The following is a 16236-nucleotide window of genomic DNA, read 5'->3' as shown; positions in this document are numbered from 1 at the left end:
ACTGAAAATAGGCACTATTTAATGTTGATGACGATATGGGGAAACGAGGAATCTCATACACTGATGAGAGGAGTGTTAATTATTACATTTGGGGGCAATTTGGCACTTTAAATATGTTTGATGATTTAGCAGTCTTACTTCTAGGAATTTATCCTACAGAAATATTAGTAAAGTAATATGGACAAAAATGTTTACTATAGCATGTAATAAAATGGGTTAACCAATTGCCTTTCATAAAACTTAAATCATAATCTTATCCACACAATGGAATACAATACAGCTAAAAGTTTTAAATGGGATAGCTACTTATGTACTGACATAAAAAGATGCTCAGAAATATAAAGTGAAAGAAGCCACCTGCAGAGCAGCCCAGGGCACGTACCACCCGTGTTGATAAGAGCATCAGTGAACGAATGCTTATGCAGAGCACGGTCTGGAAGCAAACACCAAGCTACTGACAGTGCTCACCTCTGGAGGATGGCTTTCAGGTTTTATTTTAACCATATATACATTATTCTGATTCATTTATTTACTTACCCAACAATATTTATAGAACGCCCAATATGTCCCAGGACTGTCCTGGAATACAGTAGTAATCCCCAAATAGTTTTTTTTTTTTTCAATCTCTGGAGCTTACATTCAAGTGAGGGAAAAACATGCAAATACAAACAAGATAGGTAAACTGTACAGTAACTTAATACGAAACAGAAAAATATAGCAGGAGACAGGAATGCCCAAGTAGCTACAATTTCAGATAAGCCTCCCTAAGAAAGACATTTTAGTATAGAAACGAGGAGGTTGGGGAGAGCTTGGAGGAAGAATATTAAGGCATGGCAAACAGCAAATGCAAAGGCCCTGAGGTTTGACCTGTTGTGGAAAAGGGGAGGCTGCCTGGAGCACAATAAACACAGGGGGTGATGGGGCAGAGGGTGTGAACTTGTGAAAAGTTCTGTTCTGATTGCTTCTATCTTCTAAGTGAAATAGGAATAAAAATCATCAGCCAAAAGTCAGGAAGGCGGAGAAGGTGGCACTTTGAGGAAGAGGAAGGTGTGAAATGGTCAAAGACAGTATATGAACATAATACTTTTTAAAATTGAGGTGTAATTAACATTCAGTAAATTGCACAAATTTAAACTGTACAGTTTGGTACACCCTGACATGTCAAACCAGAACTCCATCAAGATAGTGAACACATCCATCACACACATGCGTCCTCTCCGCCCCGTCTCTTCACATGCCTGTGAAATCCCCCCACGTCCCTCCTTGCCAACCCCTACCCGCAATGATCTGCTTTCTAGATTGCTGTAGGTTACTCTGTATTTTCTAGAATTCTATATAAATGAAAAGCACACAGTACACTTTTTGTCTACTTCCACTCAGCATCATCATTTTGAGATTTGCCCAAGCTGTATATACGGATAGTGAACTGCTTTCTGTTGCTGAGCAGTATCTCATTATATGGATAATCATTTATCCATTCATCAGTTGATGAGCACGAGGATTGTTTCCAGCTTTGGGTTAGTACAAATAAAGCTACTATGAACACGCACGTGTTTAAGTCTTCATACGGACTTACACGTTTTCTTTTGGTGAAGACCTAGGAGTGGTAAGTAAACAGATTTTAACCTTTTAAGAACTGCCCAGCTATTTCCCAAAGCAGCTGTACCATTTTACATTCCCTCCAGCGGGGCGAGTTCCGGTTTCTCCACATCCTCCCCACCACGTGGTATGGTATTTTTAGTGTTAGCTATTCTCATGGGTATGAACGGGCATCTCATTGTGGTTTTAATTTGCATTTTACTTATGGCTAATTCTGTTGAACATCTTCTCATGTAATTTCCCATATATATATATATATATATATACACATATCTCCTCTTCAGTGAAGTGTGTTAAATATTTTGCCCATTTTTAAAATGGGCAAATAGGTTTTCTTACTACTGAGTTTAGAGACTTCTTTATTCCGAATGCATTTTATCAGAAATGTTCTGTAAATATTTTCTGCCACTCCATGGCTTGTCTTTGTTTCTCTAAACACTGTATTTCAAAGAGCAGACGGTCTCAATTTTGATAAAGCCCAATTCATCAAATTTTTCTTCTATGGATTGTGCTTTTGGGGTTACAACCCAAGGTTGAATATTTTCCCCTTGGTCTTCTTCTAGAAGTTATATAGTTTGGGGTTTTAACATTTAGGACTGTAATCCATGAGTTAATTTTTACAACTGTTGAGATATGGATCAGTTTTTAATCTTGTATCTGGACGTCCAATTACTCCAGCACTATTTGTTTGACTTCTGCACCTTTGTCAAAAAGCAGCTATCTGTATACATGTAGGTCTATTTCTGGACTCTCTATTCTGCTCCATCACACCTTTGGATTTGTGCAGCTAGCAGAAGGGATTGCTCCATTTAAGCAAAGAAAGGAGTGAATGAGTGGGGTTCTCGTGTATGAAGCTTCTTGTCCTAAAGAAAAGTTACTGAACAAACATGGAGAAGCAGAAAGACATGGCACTGTTACATATGTAAAGGAAGAAATTTCAAAATGACGATTAGACAACGTAAAGTGGGTTACTGCTGTTGACATACAGACAGGTGTATGCCATGTGGGACTGAGCAGAAGTAGACTGCAAGAGGGTGAAAGAGGAACTGTGGTGTGGGTGTGTGGGAGGGGTGCCTGTATACACAAAACAGGACTTGAGCGCCACCAGGTCATCACAGCCTCGCCCAAGGTGAGTCCTTTCTGTGTTCCTTGTGGCATTTGACTCCTACCTACAATGGAAACTTCTGCTCATTTTTTTGTTCTTTTCCATTCTAACTGGGCTCCTTGAAGGCAGACCCTATACCTCATTCTACTACAGTACTAAGTACAGTGCTGGAAACAAAAGAGACACCAAAAAAAAATTAGAGTGGGGCTGGGGAGAATTCACCTCCTCAGACCCTCATTTCACTCGTGATGTTGGCTCTGTTCGCAACAAGAGTGGCTGCAAACTGCACAGTAGGAGGAGGGAATTCATGGCCACTTTCTGAGATTTCACTGTACAATTTCCTTTGCAATAAAGTTCAACTTCACAGATTACACATGCCCTATGGATCAAATAGCATTTCACCTACCACCACTGCATTTGAAATAAATAAAAATGCATAAATGATTTAAAAAAAATCATAGAAAAAGTTTTGAACCTAGAAACAAAAATTAGAAACAAAAGGATCTCTTCACAAAGGGCACTTTAAAAACCTCAAGCAACCCTTTCCTTTTTCTCTGATACATATGATCATTATGTGAAGTGGACTTTTACTCTATCCAAATCTCCACCTAAAAGACAACCTGGTGAAACTTTACACTCAGATCTTGCAGTGGAGGCGCAGAGCTGGGTGGCATCCTGCCTGTGGCACAAGAAGAAGGGCTTCGCTCTTCCCAGTGAGGATGGGCTGTAACCACAGTGGAGGGAGAGAGGGGGAAGGTGTGTCTTCTGCAACTATACTTTCAAGTTCCTACTTAGAACGGAGGGGCTATAATCATATGTAACTTGAGTTTTTTCTTCCATAATTATTATACTTTTAACGATCTGGATTATCTGCCTGTGCCAACTAATAATGCACATTTCATAATTCTGAAGCAATCTTGCAACAAAGCAAAAATAAACCAAAAAAACTAGGCTACAACTAATGTTTTTATTCAATTTTTCTCTCAACTCAGAAGGCAACAAACAACCACATAAAAAAGGGAGCACTTTAGAATATATACACATAAAGTTGGTCTGGGTATCTAAGGTATTTAATAGAAAACTAACATCCCAACTAAGTAAATGTTCTATTCATTGAGCTTCTACAACAGTCATTTCTAGGCCTTATGGTCATTACATTTTCATTTAAGGTACTATATTAATTTCATGACTACAAAATGAGGCACTCATACAAAATAGATGGGAATGAAAACAGATGTATCCTGTCTTATCTTTATGTTGTATTAAATGCCAAAAATATTGTTGGGGATTACCTGAAAGAAGCCCTTACTCGTGATGGCTGTTTTATTGATTAAAAAAATGACACAGGGCAGTAATGGACTGAAAGGAAAACATCTGATTGAGGGGCACGTTAATTAAGTAGATACAAGGAAGTTAGAGAATCTCCACAAGTGAGGCTTCAGTAATACCTTTGTAGTAAGACATTTGTTTTCTTCTTGATGGCAACTGAATAGGTAACACTCTAAAGGAGTATTTTAAACATAATCATTTAATTTTACAATATAAAAAACTTATCACAGTAAGTAGAGAGCTTTAAAATACTCAATCCTGAAAATGAGAGTAAGTAGCTCACTTGCAACGTTTAAAAAAGTGCCAGTGTTCTTATACTGGTGCAACATTCTTCAGAGTGAGTGAGTGTGTGTGAGTGTGTGTGTGTGTGTGTGTGTGTTTGCAAATGCAATACAATGTAGCAATGTCCAGTGCTTCACTGTTTTGTTTTAAAAAGTCATCAATTCAACCTAAATTCAAGAATTACACTTTAATAGTAGCATTTTGCCAATACAGAAAGGACATATCATCTAAGATCAAATCATCTGAGAAAAAGTTCTTCTCTATTACTTGAATAAGGGAAAGAAAAAACACAAGACAAGAATCCACAGTAATAACAGTTATATTAAATGCTGAAATAAAAATTACTTTTCATTTACATCTGGAATTGAGATGTCCAATCTCCACTGTTTCTCCAGAGAACAGGAAAAAAATCACCTAAAAACATGGAGGTTTTTAAGGCTAGCTATACACAAACTTCACATTGGCATTTTTCTTCAGTGTTCATCTCAACTATTAGTACTTAATAGTTTAAAAATCAAACAGAATTTGCTAATAATGAACAACTGCATACTTCATACTATGACCATTTGATAACTGGTCATGTAAAACTAACCCCAAATGTTGATTTGTCTTCAATTTATAAATAGTAAGAATAAAGCAAAAAGGTCTTCTTTCCTAATTAAATTCCTTGAAGACAGTCTTAGCCCAATGTAAAATGAAGCAAAACTACACTATTATTATTTTTTTAATTCTACATGAAGAAGGGCAGCAATACTAGCACTTTCTGAACTAGAAGTTTTAAATATTTATAAGACTATTGGTTAATAATAAAATCTTGATGCTACCCAAGTAAATAGTATGCCAGCAAATGCTTTCCTTATGAAAGTATTCACCTTATTGAAAAAAACAGGACAAAGCACAACTGAAAAACCAGGGGAAATCCTTAAGTAAGACAAGATAAAGTTATCTGCCAGTGAAATGGAGGGCAACTTTTTGGCCATTCATATATATACATATATATATATATATATATATTCATTCACACACACACATATATATATGTATATTATATGTTGTTTTTTGGTGTTTTTTTTTTTTTTTACAAAATATCTGATAAGATTCACTTAAAATTTTGTAGAATAACAATTTTTAATCTTTTGTGATATCTGCCTAGATCTCTTTCTGGTGAAACAGATAAGTGTGTTCCAATAACTTTATATCAAGATCTACAAATTCTCTGAAAAATTAAAAAAGAAACTTAAATTAACACGATCAAGTTATATGCCCAATTTGATAATATTTTTCTCCCAAAGAGAACAATTGATATAGACATACACCATGACAGGTGACATTATGTTTAAAATGCTCCTAATTTTTACAGTAGGACTAAATTTCTAAGTAAAGGTAGGGCTAGCAAAGGCCTTATTTCAAATATGAGAAAGGGCTACTACAAAGTACGAAAAACTGTAACACTGAATCCTATGTCGTTTTTTTTTTTTTTTTTTTTTTTTGATACTGATGTTTTAAAGTAATCACTTACCACTTCAGGAAAAACTGTTGAAATATAAAACAACCAGAACGTGTTGCTTTTGGTAACGTATGTTTGGCTGACTCTCATATTTTAAAAATTCTCAGATTTAAGCCTATGGGTTTTAATACTATATGGAAATTCTTTTATGGTTTCTTAAGATCTATGCTGTCCATTTTCTCTGAGAACTAAGTTATCATTCAAAAACAAACACTACCCTTACCATATACCATCACCATTAAAAACCTGGATCACATGCCCAACCATTCTATTTCTCTAAACTTCTAACTTGAAGCTTTGGTTATGAAGGAAAACCAAGTTTCTAAGTGTTCTGCTTTCTGAGATTTTTACAGCACGTTTCCAATGAAATACATTCTGTACTCCTATGTTAAAAGGCCAGCTCAGTCAGCTTCCTTCTGGTCAAATAAAATCAAGTTGGTTTTATTTATAGTTTTATTCTGTAAACAAAAAGCTCTGGAAACTTTGGAGAAATGCACTGCCCCTAATCCTCACCCAATGATGCACTAACCAGCAGGACCAGGGGTTCTAACCCGTCTTCTCTAACGCTGTCAATCTAAGACCACAAACCCCATCTACATTTGACAAAACATTTCAGTATGTCCTTATTCCAGGAAGATGCAGTATCACTGGTGATGTTATCCTGTAAGATTTATGATCTTCCATGACTTTGGCCACTGCTGACGAAAAGACAGCTGTGTGTGGGAAAAGGGGGCTGGAGGATCTAAGGAAAAATCTTCTTTTGGACTTCTTCTTTTCTCTAAGTATAGACACGTCCCTAACAAACACAAAACCCAACTCCTGATGCTGATCTCTAGGAATATTAAATTATCAAAATTAAAAATAATTTCCTCACCTAGCACAAGATACTATACAATATTACAAACACAGACACATGAAAAAAAATCAGGCAGTAGAAAATGTACAACAGCTTTGGTGTTATACAAAATAACTTCCAAAAACGATTGACAGTGAAGCACAAGTTCATGTTTTCTTACCACAGACACTCCACTGTTGATTTCTACTTATTTCCTTTTATGTTCTTGGTAAGGTCTGAACAGCCAAGACAGAATGTACAGTTCACTTAATAAGAACTGCTAGGAACACCAGGACATTGCATTCCAAAAGACGTCATTAAGAAGTCTTGCCTCTGCACTATGGCTCTGTGGCACATTTCCTGTCAAGATCACAGCAGGTCCAAAATAAAGTGACAACTAGATTTAATAAATTAATATACATTTTGTTTAAAGATGTACAATGCACATTCTGTTTAATCCAAGGTTTTAGGGTATCCAGGAACTTCTATTTACACATATACAGACCTCAGACAGCAATGATGTCAGAAGATGCAGGAAGGGCAGCAGAGCCTCGCACTGCTGCTTGCTGAATGCTGAAAACCCAAGTCAAATACCCTTAACTTAAAAACAACGCTGAGAGATCACTGGGGAAAATCTCCAGAGAGAAGTCCACAAAAAAGGACACGTAAAGGCGGGGGAAGGTCAACGTAGTTGAGACAACCACTTTATTCTTGGGATGACTGTGGAGGCGGCGGAGATGTGCCTTGTTTGCCAGATTTCCGTTCATAGTTCACGAGGCGTTGGCCCACAAGGTACCTAGGTTGTTAAAAACAGGGTGGTTACTCTCTTATGTGATCTTACTTACTAAAACATTCTTCCTTAGAGCAGCCAGTGATATATTTTTTAAAATGTAAATCAGATCACTTTACTCCCACTTAAAACCCTTCAGTAGTTAGGTAGGTAGAAGGGGAGTCTAGAATGAATACTGGCAAACAGCACAAAAGCAGGCATCTCATAGCAAAGGTATGGATTTATGGGAAGACATGAGAGCAGCACATGTCAGAAGGCCTCAGATGCTATGCAGTGGAGTACAGGCTCTGGTCCATAGGTGAGGGGCCCTCATAAACTGACTCTTGGAGGCCAGAGGTAGGTAAGGTAGAATAAACTTATTCAGGGGATTTATCTGTTATGGATCATATTTTACAAAACAGGTTAAGTGGACAGATCTGAAGAAATGGACTGGAAATATGATAATCAGAAAGCTGGGTAGGGAGGAGAGTAAAACCTGAAAAGCTCTAGTTCTAAAGAAAAGGAGAAATCAAAGGACAAAGATTTCAAGGAGGTCAAAGGAAGAGGGCACAGAAATGACTGTATGCAAGTGACTGACAGAAGGTACGAGGTTATGGTCCAAGAAGAGTATTAAGTGCTCCTAACCTATGAGAGGTGATGGCAAAGGGAGCAGGACTGCAGAAACGGAGACAGAAGTGCCTGTGGATGGGATGACAGGGCTGGAGGTCCTCCACCAGGACACAGCGTCCCCATGATGCCAGCAGGAGCTGGGGGGAGCAGTAGTGGTAGGCTGCAGTGACCGTGGGCGAAGGGCCTGGAGGCTGACCCGGGAGAACAGTGGGTGACAACGCTGATGGCAACAAGCTGCGGGGGGCGGGGGCGGTGTGGGTGATGGTTTCAAGCGGGCACGGGGACCCACTTGGAGGCAGCAGTGCAGACCAAGACGTGCCCGGCAGGACTTTACACATCTGTGTAAGAGGAGGAGAGTGAGGCCAGCACGTGACAGGGCTGCCAGGGAGCTGGGGTCTCTGAGGCTCAGTTTGCTCTTCAATAAAATGAGAACAATAGTCCTATGATTGCTGTAAGAAACAGAAAGCAGGCAAAAGCCTCGGTAACAAAGGCCTGGCATGTGTGGAGGGCTCCGTGTGGCAACTTTTATTTTTCCCCGTGACTTCCTCCACCCTGACTTTCATCTATCACTTTTCTGTTGACAAACAGGTCTCATGAGGTACTCTGGCAATTTACGCCAAGAAGCTTAACATTTTACTTTTTAAAACATTCCACTAACCCTACTGCTTCTTCATCACAAGCTCACTGTTTCACCCCTTTTCTTTTTGTCTTCTTGATTCTCTTCCCGAAGTTAATCATTCCTTATCCCACTGTCCCCCAACCAACCGGTGTTTTTTCAACTTGTGAGGAATTTGTAAACTCTTTGAACAATGACAACTGAGCAATATCTGACATGATAATACACATGGCACTACCTGACACACATGTAATCACAAACCACATCAAGATAGCAAGCACAGAGAGAAAAGGAAGGTAAACTTGCCCCAAACCGAAAAGTAACTCAGGGGCAGAAAAACGAGACTCTGAACCCATAGCCAGTTCTATTACCCCAGCAGCCTCTCATGCCCACAGCGCACACGCACACACGCACACTTGGCACCTCCTCGGGATCAAGCCCTGTGGCAGATACACTGTGGATGTATAATGGTGAACAAGATACGCCCTCTGTCGAGCCCGAGTTCAACGGTTTTCTGCACGAAGCAACGGTGGGGAAAGATAATAGAGTGCACTGGGCTGCAGGCAGCTCCCGAGGGTGTGTCTCTTTTGCGCTGGTGCCGGACTGACTGTGCCGCCAAAACAAGCGAAGTGAGGGAAAAGGGCTTTCATCGCTGAAAGCCCCTCCCCATTCTTTCGTGGTTGACAGAACTTAATACTCAGCCTGCCTAAGCCTTCTAGTGTTTATTACCATCAGTAAGTGCTTTGGAGAAGCCCTGAACACTCTCTAAATTTCATTCTTAAACATATTACTCTTAAAGAGCCCTCAGAGTAAATGAGGTGACCATATAATCTGTTGACCAAAGCCGGCACTCACGAGTAAAAGGGGGCGCTGTTAGTAATGACACGCAGGCAGCCTGTGTAAACTGGGACTCTCCCAGGCAAACCAGGATGGGTAGTTACAAACTTACTTCCTCTGTGAGGCGCCATTAAAGCAGAAGAGGACTCAGCCTTCCATTAGGACATGGAGGGTCAAATGGCTGCTACCCCAGAAGGTGTTTTCCTTGGCTGTTCTCAATTTCTCAGAGGTCAGGTCGCAGAGTTTCCTCAAAACAGAGGGCGCCACAACGCTTCTGCAGTAACCTCACAGCTTCTCTCAGCAATGGTCAGAGTAACCCAATGGCCCTTGGCTGCAAGAAGGGCTTAGGCAGGCACTGCTAATTCCTAAAGCAGGCTTCTTATTTTTATCTAAAACTATTTAATATATTGTCAGACCAAAACATTTGAAAACAGACTGAAAATTATTCCAAATGGACATTAAGAACTCTTCCTCCCCAAACCGGTTTCTCCCAGTCTTTTTCATCTCCGTAAATGACAACTCTGTATTTCCAGTTGCTTGACCCAACCAAGTCCTGATAACCCCCTTTTTCACATTCTACATCCAATCTGTTAGCAAATCCTGTCAATTCTACCTCAAAATACGTCCAGAATCTGAGCACTTTTCCCTCCTGTGATTTATCACAATAGACACAATAATTAAGAAATGAGACATCTTAACAAAAAGCACCTAGACAAATGAAGTCTAGACTTACTTGTCATTTTTAATATGTTCATAAAGGCGCTTAAACTGGCGGACCTGGAAGGACAAGATTCCCATCAACACCACGACCATCAGTAAAAATGGATAAATCCGCCGGTGGACCAAATTTTGCATTTCCGCAGTAACACCTGGAAAACCAAAAAAGAAAAACTCTAAGTGTATAAAGGCTGACAGTGAAATGAAAGTATGTCCTTTTCCTAAGAAGAGGGGAGGGGCGCTTAACTGAAACTCATCTTGTATGAAATGGAGTGAGGCAAGGAGTGCCGTCAAGCTGGAGCCAGCCCCAGCTAGAGGAAGAGCCTCGTGAACTATCCCGAGGAGCTGGACTGTGTTCTAAAGGCACAGAGGAACCAACAAAAGGATGTTCACCAAAAAGGTATGAACGAGATTTATTCTTCTGAAAGGTCATTGTGGCCACAGTGTGGAGAATGAATTAGCGATGGAGAGTTCAAAACAAGGCAACCAGACGAGAGGCTGCTGAGGTTGAGGTTAAGGTGAGAGCTGATGTTCATCTCAACGTGAGCTGCAGGCAAGGGCTCCAAAGATGAGAGAATGGGTTCCAGAGGTCAGATCAGAGGCACTTGGAACCCAGCTGAGTATGAAGAGCAGAGAGCCTCAGGTGACACGGATGACCTTCAAGGTTTCTGACTTATACACCTTGTTGGATGATAATGCTAGTAACTGACAGAGGGAATTCAATAGAAGCAAAAGATTTGGAGGGGAAAACTTTGTGCTTATAATTCTGAACACATTGCTGGCTTTAAGGTCGTGTGAGGATTCTTCAGTACATAGCTGATAATATCTAGATGTTAAAGTGTCACAAATTAGCTTCTCCTCTTTGGTTTTTCTTTTACGCTAAAGGATATTTTTTTAAATGTCAATACTTTCTCACCTGCCTAGGGAAAAAAACTGTACCAAAGCGTTTTATGATCCTCATCTTGCCCTAACTAGTGAAATCTAAGAAAAACAGTCTTTTAAAATCACTGTTTTAGCTGGATTTATATTTACAATAAAGCATTTGGAGCCAGGCAACCTTTGATACCATAAGTGACAAGAATGTAATGATGTGAATAAAGGTGCTCTCTGAAGCCCTCAGCCAGCATTACCCACCAAGTAAAGGAACGACGCCGGACGCGATGACATAAGGTACACACAGGGAAAGCAAGAGCACAGAGATCACTGGCGCTGCCAGTTTCCGAATGATATACTGAAGGTCAATGTTCCGGATGCCATTTGCGTAAACCTGAAACATAGAGGTAAAAAATGAGAATAAGGATACAAGACAAATTCCTCCAGGTTAACAGAGCAATCTGCTGAATTCAAGCACAGGGAGCTGGATCTACCAGCCCAAGATTCAAACTTGTTATTTTTTCAGAAGTCAAGGCAAATTCTGGAACACAAACATAAGTATGGTATCCATAAGTTTTTAAAGAAATGCATTTACTTCCTTACACTTTGCAGTTAACTCTGCTAAGAGATAAAATAATAAGATGCTAATCTAGAATAATAATTACACTAGCCTTGTGCTATACGATACCAGATGGCATCCAATAATATTAGTTGAAGACTACACAACTTGAAGTAACTTCATACATAAATTGTTTAAGAGTGACCTGTGTTACTACTCAAGATTGCATTCATTTTATCTGAATATAAGAAAACATTATAAACAGGAAGCATGTTTCTAAAAAGCCTGTATAAATTAAATTTCAACAAATCGAAAGGTATTTTATGGAACAATTTAGTATGAAAGAATTCTACAGTGAATTTTTTTTAAATTCAAGAATTTCTAAAATATTTCATCTCATCTAGAAAGTTCTACGGGATAGTATTGCAGAGGAAAGAATGGCTGGAAGTGGGGAAATCTTGGGAATAATGGAAAATAAAGATGGTATACAGAAGGGGACGAAACAGCAGAGCGTTGTTTGTGTTTTTCCCCCAGCACTTCAACCTCTCCTGGCCCATAGTCACACAGTGTGGTGCAACTCCAATCCCCAGGTCCCTCGCAAGTGGGCCAGAGCATTTCAAGGTGAATGACAACAGGCTTACTGCTCCACAGGTCCCCTCTGGCCCACCAAAATCCTTTTAACCCAAATGCATTTAAATTAATGCAGCAAGGCATCCCGGTGTTTCTCAATCATTTTATTTAAACTTAGACACATGTATGAAAAAGAATGCATCAGAGAGCAAAATATTATAGAGATCAACAGTGTTTCACAGCCCCCAGGTGTAACTTCATGCTTATTCTCCACAAGGGTCAGAGTCTCATCTGGAAACTCTAGAGTAGACTGGTCTGTACTCCTATCGTGAATGGACATGCTGCCACGCAGCCCGCAATCCATCTCACTTCAGAATCAGCCCGCACTTGAGAGATGCATGCAAACACACACCAATTCCCTGGCTCTCCCCACCCTCACAAATCTCCAAGTACAGAAATTGTTGGGTGAGTTTCTTGTGCATACTGGGCTGAGAACTACTGTATTTCCTATACATCAAAAGGAGGTATACCTTCAGTGCTACAAAACTGTAACACCTTATTAATTTGATGCTGCCCTAAGGACAAGAGGGTTGTCCATAAGTCCATTCTTTAGGTAACTAAAACTTAAAAGAAATAAGTACCAAAATCTACTATGTTGGTTACTTTGGAAGAAATCTTCCTAAAATGAATTATCCTACTTCCTAGCCTTATTACCAAAGTACAGAAGTACCATCTATTTTTTTCAAGGTGATCACCTCAATGACCACATTATATGATAGCTCCATAACACAAAACTGTCTTAGGTGTTACATAGCTAAAATATTCCCAAAGAGCTCTGCTTTTTTAAATCTATTTTTTTCCTGCCATTTTCTTTATTTATTGCCTTGAACAATAACCTCTTTTCCTTACTACAGGCTTACAAAACTGACTACCAAGCCTTCATCAGAACTCCTGCTCTAAAAAAAAGCACATATGCTAAATTTTGCCTTTACTTTAGTCAGGGTTCTAGGCACTTTAAGCTACTGGTTAACTTTCAGATAAGGGAAGTGTTAAGAGTAGCTGATGAAAATTCATGGTGTAAGAGTAAACTGCCTTTCTCCTTAAAGAAAAAAAAAAGTTACATATGCTCATTAAAGAAAATGTATAAAACTTAGAAAAGTGGGAACGTGGAAAATAAGAGTCCCATAAGCCGAACTTGCTTACCTGCTCAATTACAGTTTTCAGCCACCACTGAGGACCCATCAATGTTATAGCTGCAATGATTTTGGCATGCAGGACTCCAAGTGCCCAATCCTAGGATAATAAAAATCATTTAACAGATTTTTGTTTGTTTTTAACAATAAACCCAGCACAGAGGCTATTTCTTGCATTATTAACTTCAAAACAAAAACTCTGTTGGATTAGTAACGATTTCACAGAAGAAAAAATACGCTGGAAAATCCAGGGAATTTTTTCCCCAACAGCTCAAGTTCAATGTTTCTATCAAAACTCATTCTTGTGTCTTTCAAAAAAAAAAAAAAAAAACACAACTACATTATTTTCCCAAGAGAACTAAGAAAAGTGTTTAATGGAGATCTGAACAAGCAAATAAATAAAACAGTGCCCTGACTTTATTTCATCAAACCATCCTTGGGCTGTTTTTCCAGTTGGGCTCCTGAAGGCTCAGAGCGCTTCCAGCCGGGTGTGCTCGCAGTTCTGCTGAGCTGTTACTAGGACCTCCCCAGTCACGCCAAGCTCCCCGCTGTGCCTCTGGCCTGCCCACCTCACTATACACCAGGCAGCCAAAGGGATCACCACTCCCACTGCCTAAGTGATCTCTTAAAGTGCAAGTCAGATCATTTAAGGAGACCTCCGTGCTTACAACCCTGAACACAGCACACAACGTCCTTCATAACTGGTTCTGTTTATCTTAAAAATATATATATACATGTATGTTTTAAAAGTATCAAGTAACATTTAAATCTATTCTTACATTAAACTGAAACCTTTCCAGAGAAGGCTGGAGTCCTCTGTGACCACCAGCCCAAATCCTGATCCCTCCCCAGCAATAACCACTGCTAACATTTGGTATGTACCTTCCACGTTTGTTTCCTTATGCACCGATCTATGTCTATACATGTATGTCCCATAGGAAATATGTGTATCAGTTTTATATGGATTTTGCTCATACTGTTCTGTTCCGATTTTCTGGTTTGGTTGGTTGGTCTTCCAAAACATCTTCAAATAGGGTGGGAGGCTGATGCATGCACTGAATTCTTGCATAACCTCAAATATCACTCTTCATCCTGATAGACGAATCGGTGAATGACGTTTTTTCTAGGTATAGGAAGGTTGGGTTTTGTCCCTTTTATCTCAATGGTCTCTAAATGCCCTTCTACCTTATGGTTTCAGTGCTGCAAAGTCCACTGCTAGTATGCTTTTTTTTGAAGCTTGTGATTTAATTCAGAAATTTTACCAAGATGTGCCCAAATATGCATTTTTCTCATCAATTTTCTTTTCACCAAACCTGATGAGGTCCTTCAACCTACAGATCAGTTCTTTCTTCAATTTAGTTAAAAATGTCTATTTTTGTTTCAATGCTGTCTCCTATTTTTGTTTCAATGTTGCCTCATATTTTTGCATTGCAGAACCCTTATTATGGCTATATTAAGTCTCCTGGGTGTATCCTCCAAGACTCTTCCTCTCCCCTCAATTTCCTATTCTTCAGTTTTGCTCTGTGCATCAGTCTTCCAGGCCTCCAATCTGACTAGCCACATCTTTAATTCATTTACTGAATTTGTTTGAAATCCACGCTATGTAACATCACGACGATTTCACTCTGTTTTATGGCTGCTATTGTGTGTGCATGCCCACACACCCCTGTGTTTTTATTCTTCTATTTGGATGCTCACGGCTCTGCAAGCAGTTCTCCATCACCAGGCATGTGTTCTGATGGCTCTGCCTGGCCTTCCTTTCTGTGGCTGCTGGGCCCCCCTTACATAAAACATGTGTTATTTTTCTCTGTTGGCTCAATGTGGTTCAGAGGCTCGGATTGAGAATATCCTAAAGGGCTGCAAAAAGATCTTTAGCCTGTTAGACCTCTGGGATAGCAAGCCAACAATTCCCAAATAAGAACATGGAGAAATCCTCCTTGCTTTTTTCTCTATCTTTCCAGGCTCACAAGCAGGGAAGATTCAACCACCAACTCAGCTTTCTCTTGGCCTTTGGGAGTCCAGAAGGCACCCAAGTGAGGTTAATGTTCACCTGAGGAGGTCCACAGATCACTGAGGTTCCAGCTCTTTCAAGATCCACTGCTTTCCAGTCCTTTCCCACAAAAAAAGACATACCACACTAGCTCCTCTGCTAGAATTAAAAAAGAGTCCAGCCTCCCATAGGTCTGTAGTCACTTGACGCAGGAAAGGCAAGCAGCTTCGAGTCAGGGATGGACAAAAAGCAAGCTGTTCTCTCAAACTTTGGGATTTTATCCAGAATATTAAGGATACCATGCTGCACACTCTGTTTGCAAGTTGTGTTTTTCCCCTACTCAAAAACACGTGAGGGCTTCCCTGGTGGCGCAGTGGTTGAGAGTCTGCCTGCTGATGCAGGGGACACGGGTTCGTGCCCCGGTCCGGGAAGATCCCACATGCCTGGGAGCGGCTGGGCCCGTGAGCCATGGCCGCTGAGCCTGTGCGTCCGGAGCCTGTGCTTCCCAACGGGAGAGGCCATAACAGTGAGAGGCTCGCGTACCGCAAAAAAAAAAAAAAAAAAAAACCACGTCTGAGAGCTATCTATATCAAAACATATAGCAAAACAAAAATACAAACAAGCGAAGAAATACACAGCTCTACTTCCTTCTTTTTAACTGCGGCACTGGATTCAAAAGCAAAGATATATCACATTTTATTTAGTCATTCTCTATTGATGGACATCTGGGTTGCTTCTAATATTCTTGACATGGTAAAAAATTATATAATAGCAGAACCCTGTTCATGTCTCCTGCACACATGTAAATGTTTCTTTGCAGGATAT

General features: G+C 39.9%; 1 protein-coding gene across 5 annotated transcripts in view; it reads right to left on the bottom strand.

Annotated features, from left to right (window-relative positions):
- Positions 1-3652: 3652 nt before the first annotated feature.
- MARCHF6 (membrane associated ring-CH-type finger 6) overlaps positions 3653-16236 on the bottom strand; it is a 76007-nt gene continuing 63423 nt past the window's right edge. For 4 of the 5 annotated variants that reach the window (XM_060146866.1, XM_060146867.1, XM_060146869.1 and 1 more), the window contains 4 exons: positions 13432-13521; positions 11361-11493; positions 10243-10378; positions 3653-7453 (listed from right to left, as the gene is read on the bottom strand). In XM_060146866.1, the coding sequence (XP_060002849.1) occupies positions 7363-7453; positions 10243-10378; positions 11361-11493; positions 13432-13521 (450 nt within the window). In that variant the 3' untranslated portion in view covers positions 3653-7362. The remainder of the gene's footprint in view (positions 7454-10242; positions 10379-11360; positions 11494-13431; positions 13522-16236) is intronic. The other variant, XR_009539966.1, reaches the window with a different exon arrangement.

This window comes from Lagenorhynchus albirostris, chromosome 3 (assembly GCF_949774975.1).
Source record: "Lagenorhynchus albirostris chromosome 3, mLagAlb1.1, whole genome shotgun sequence".
NCBI classification, from domain to species: domain Eukaryota; kingdom Metazoa; phylum Chordata; class Mammalia; order Artiodactyla; family Delphinidae; genus Lagenorhynchus; species Lagenorhynchus albirostris.
The sequence above is the reverse complement of the archived record's forward strand: the minus strand, read 5'-3'. Positions and strand labels throughout refer to the sequence as shown.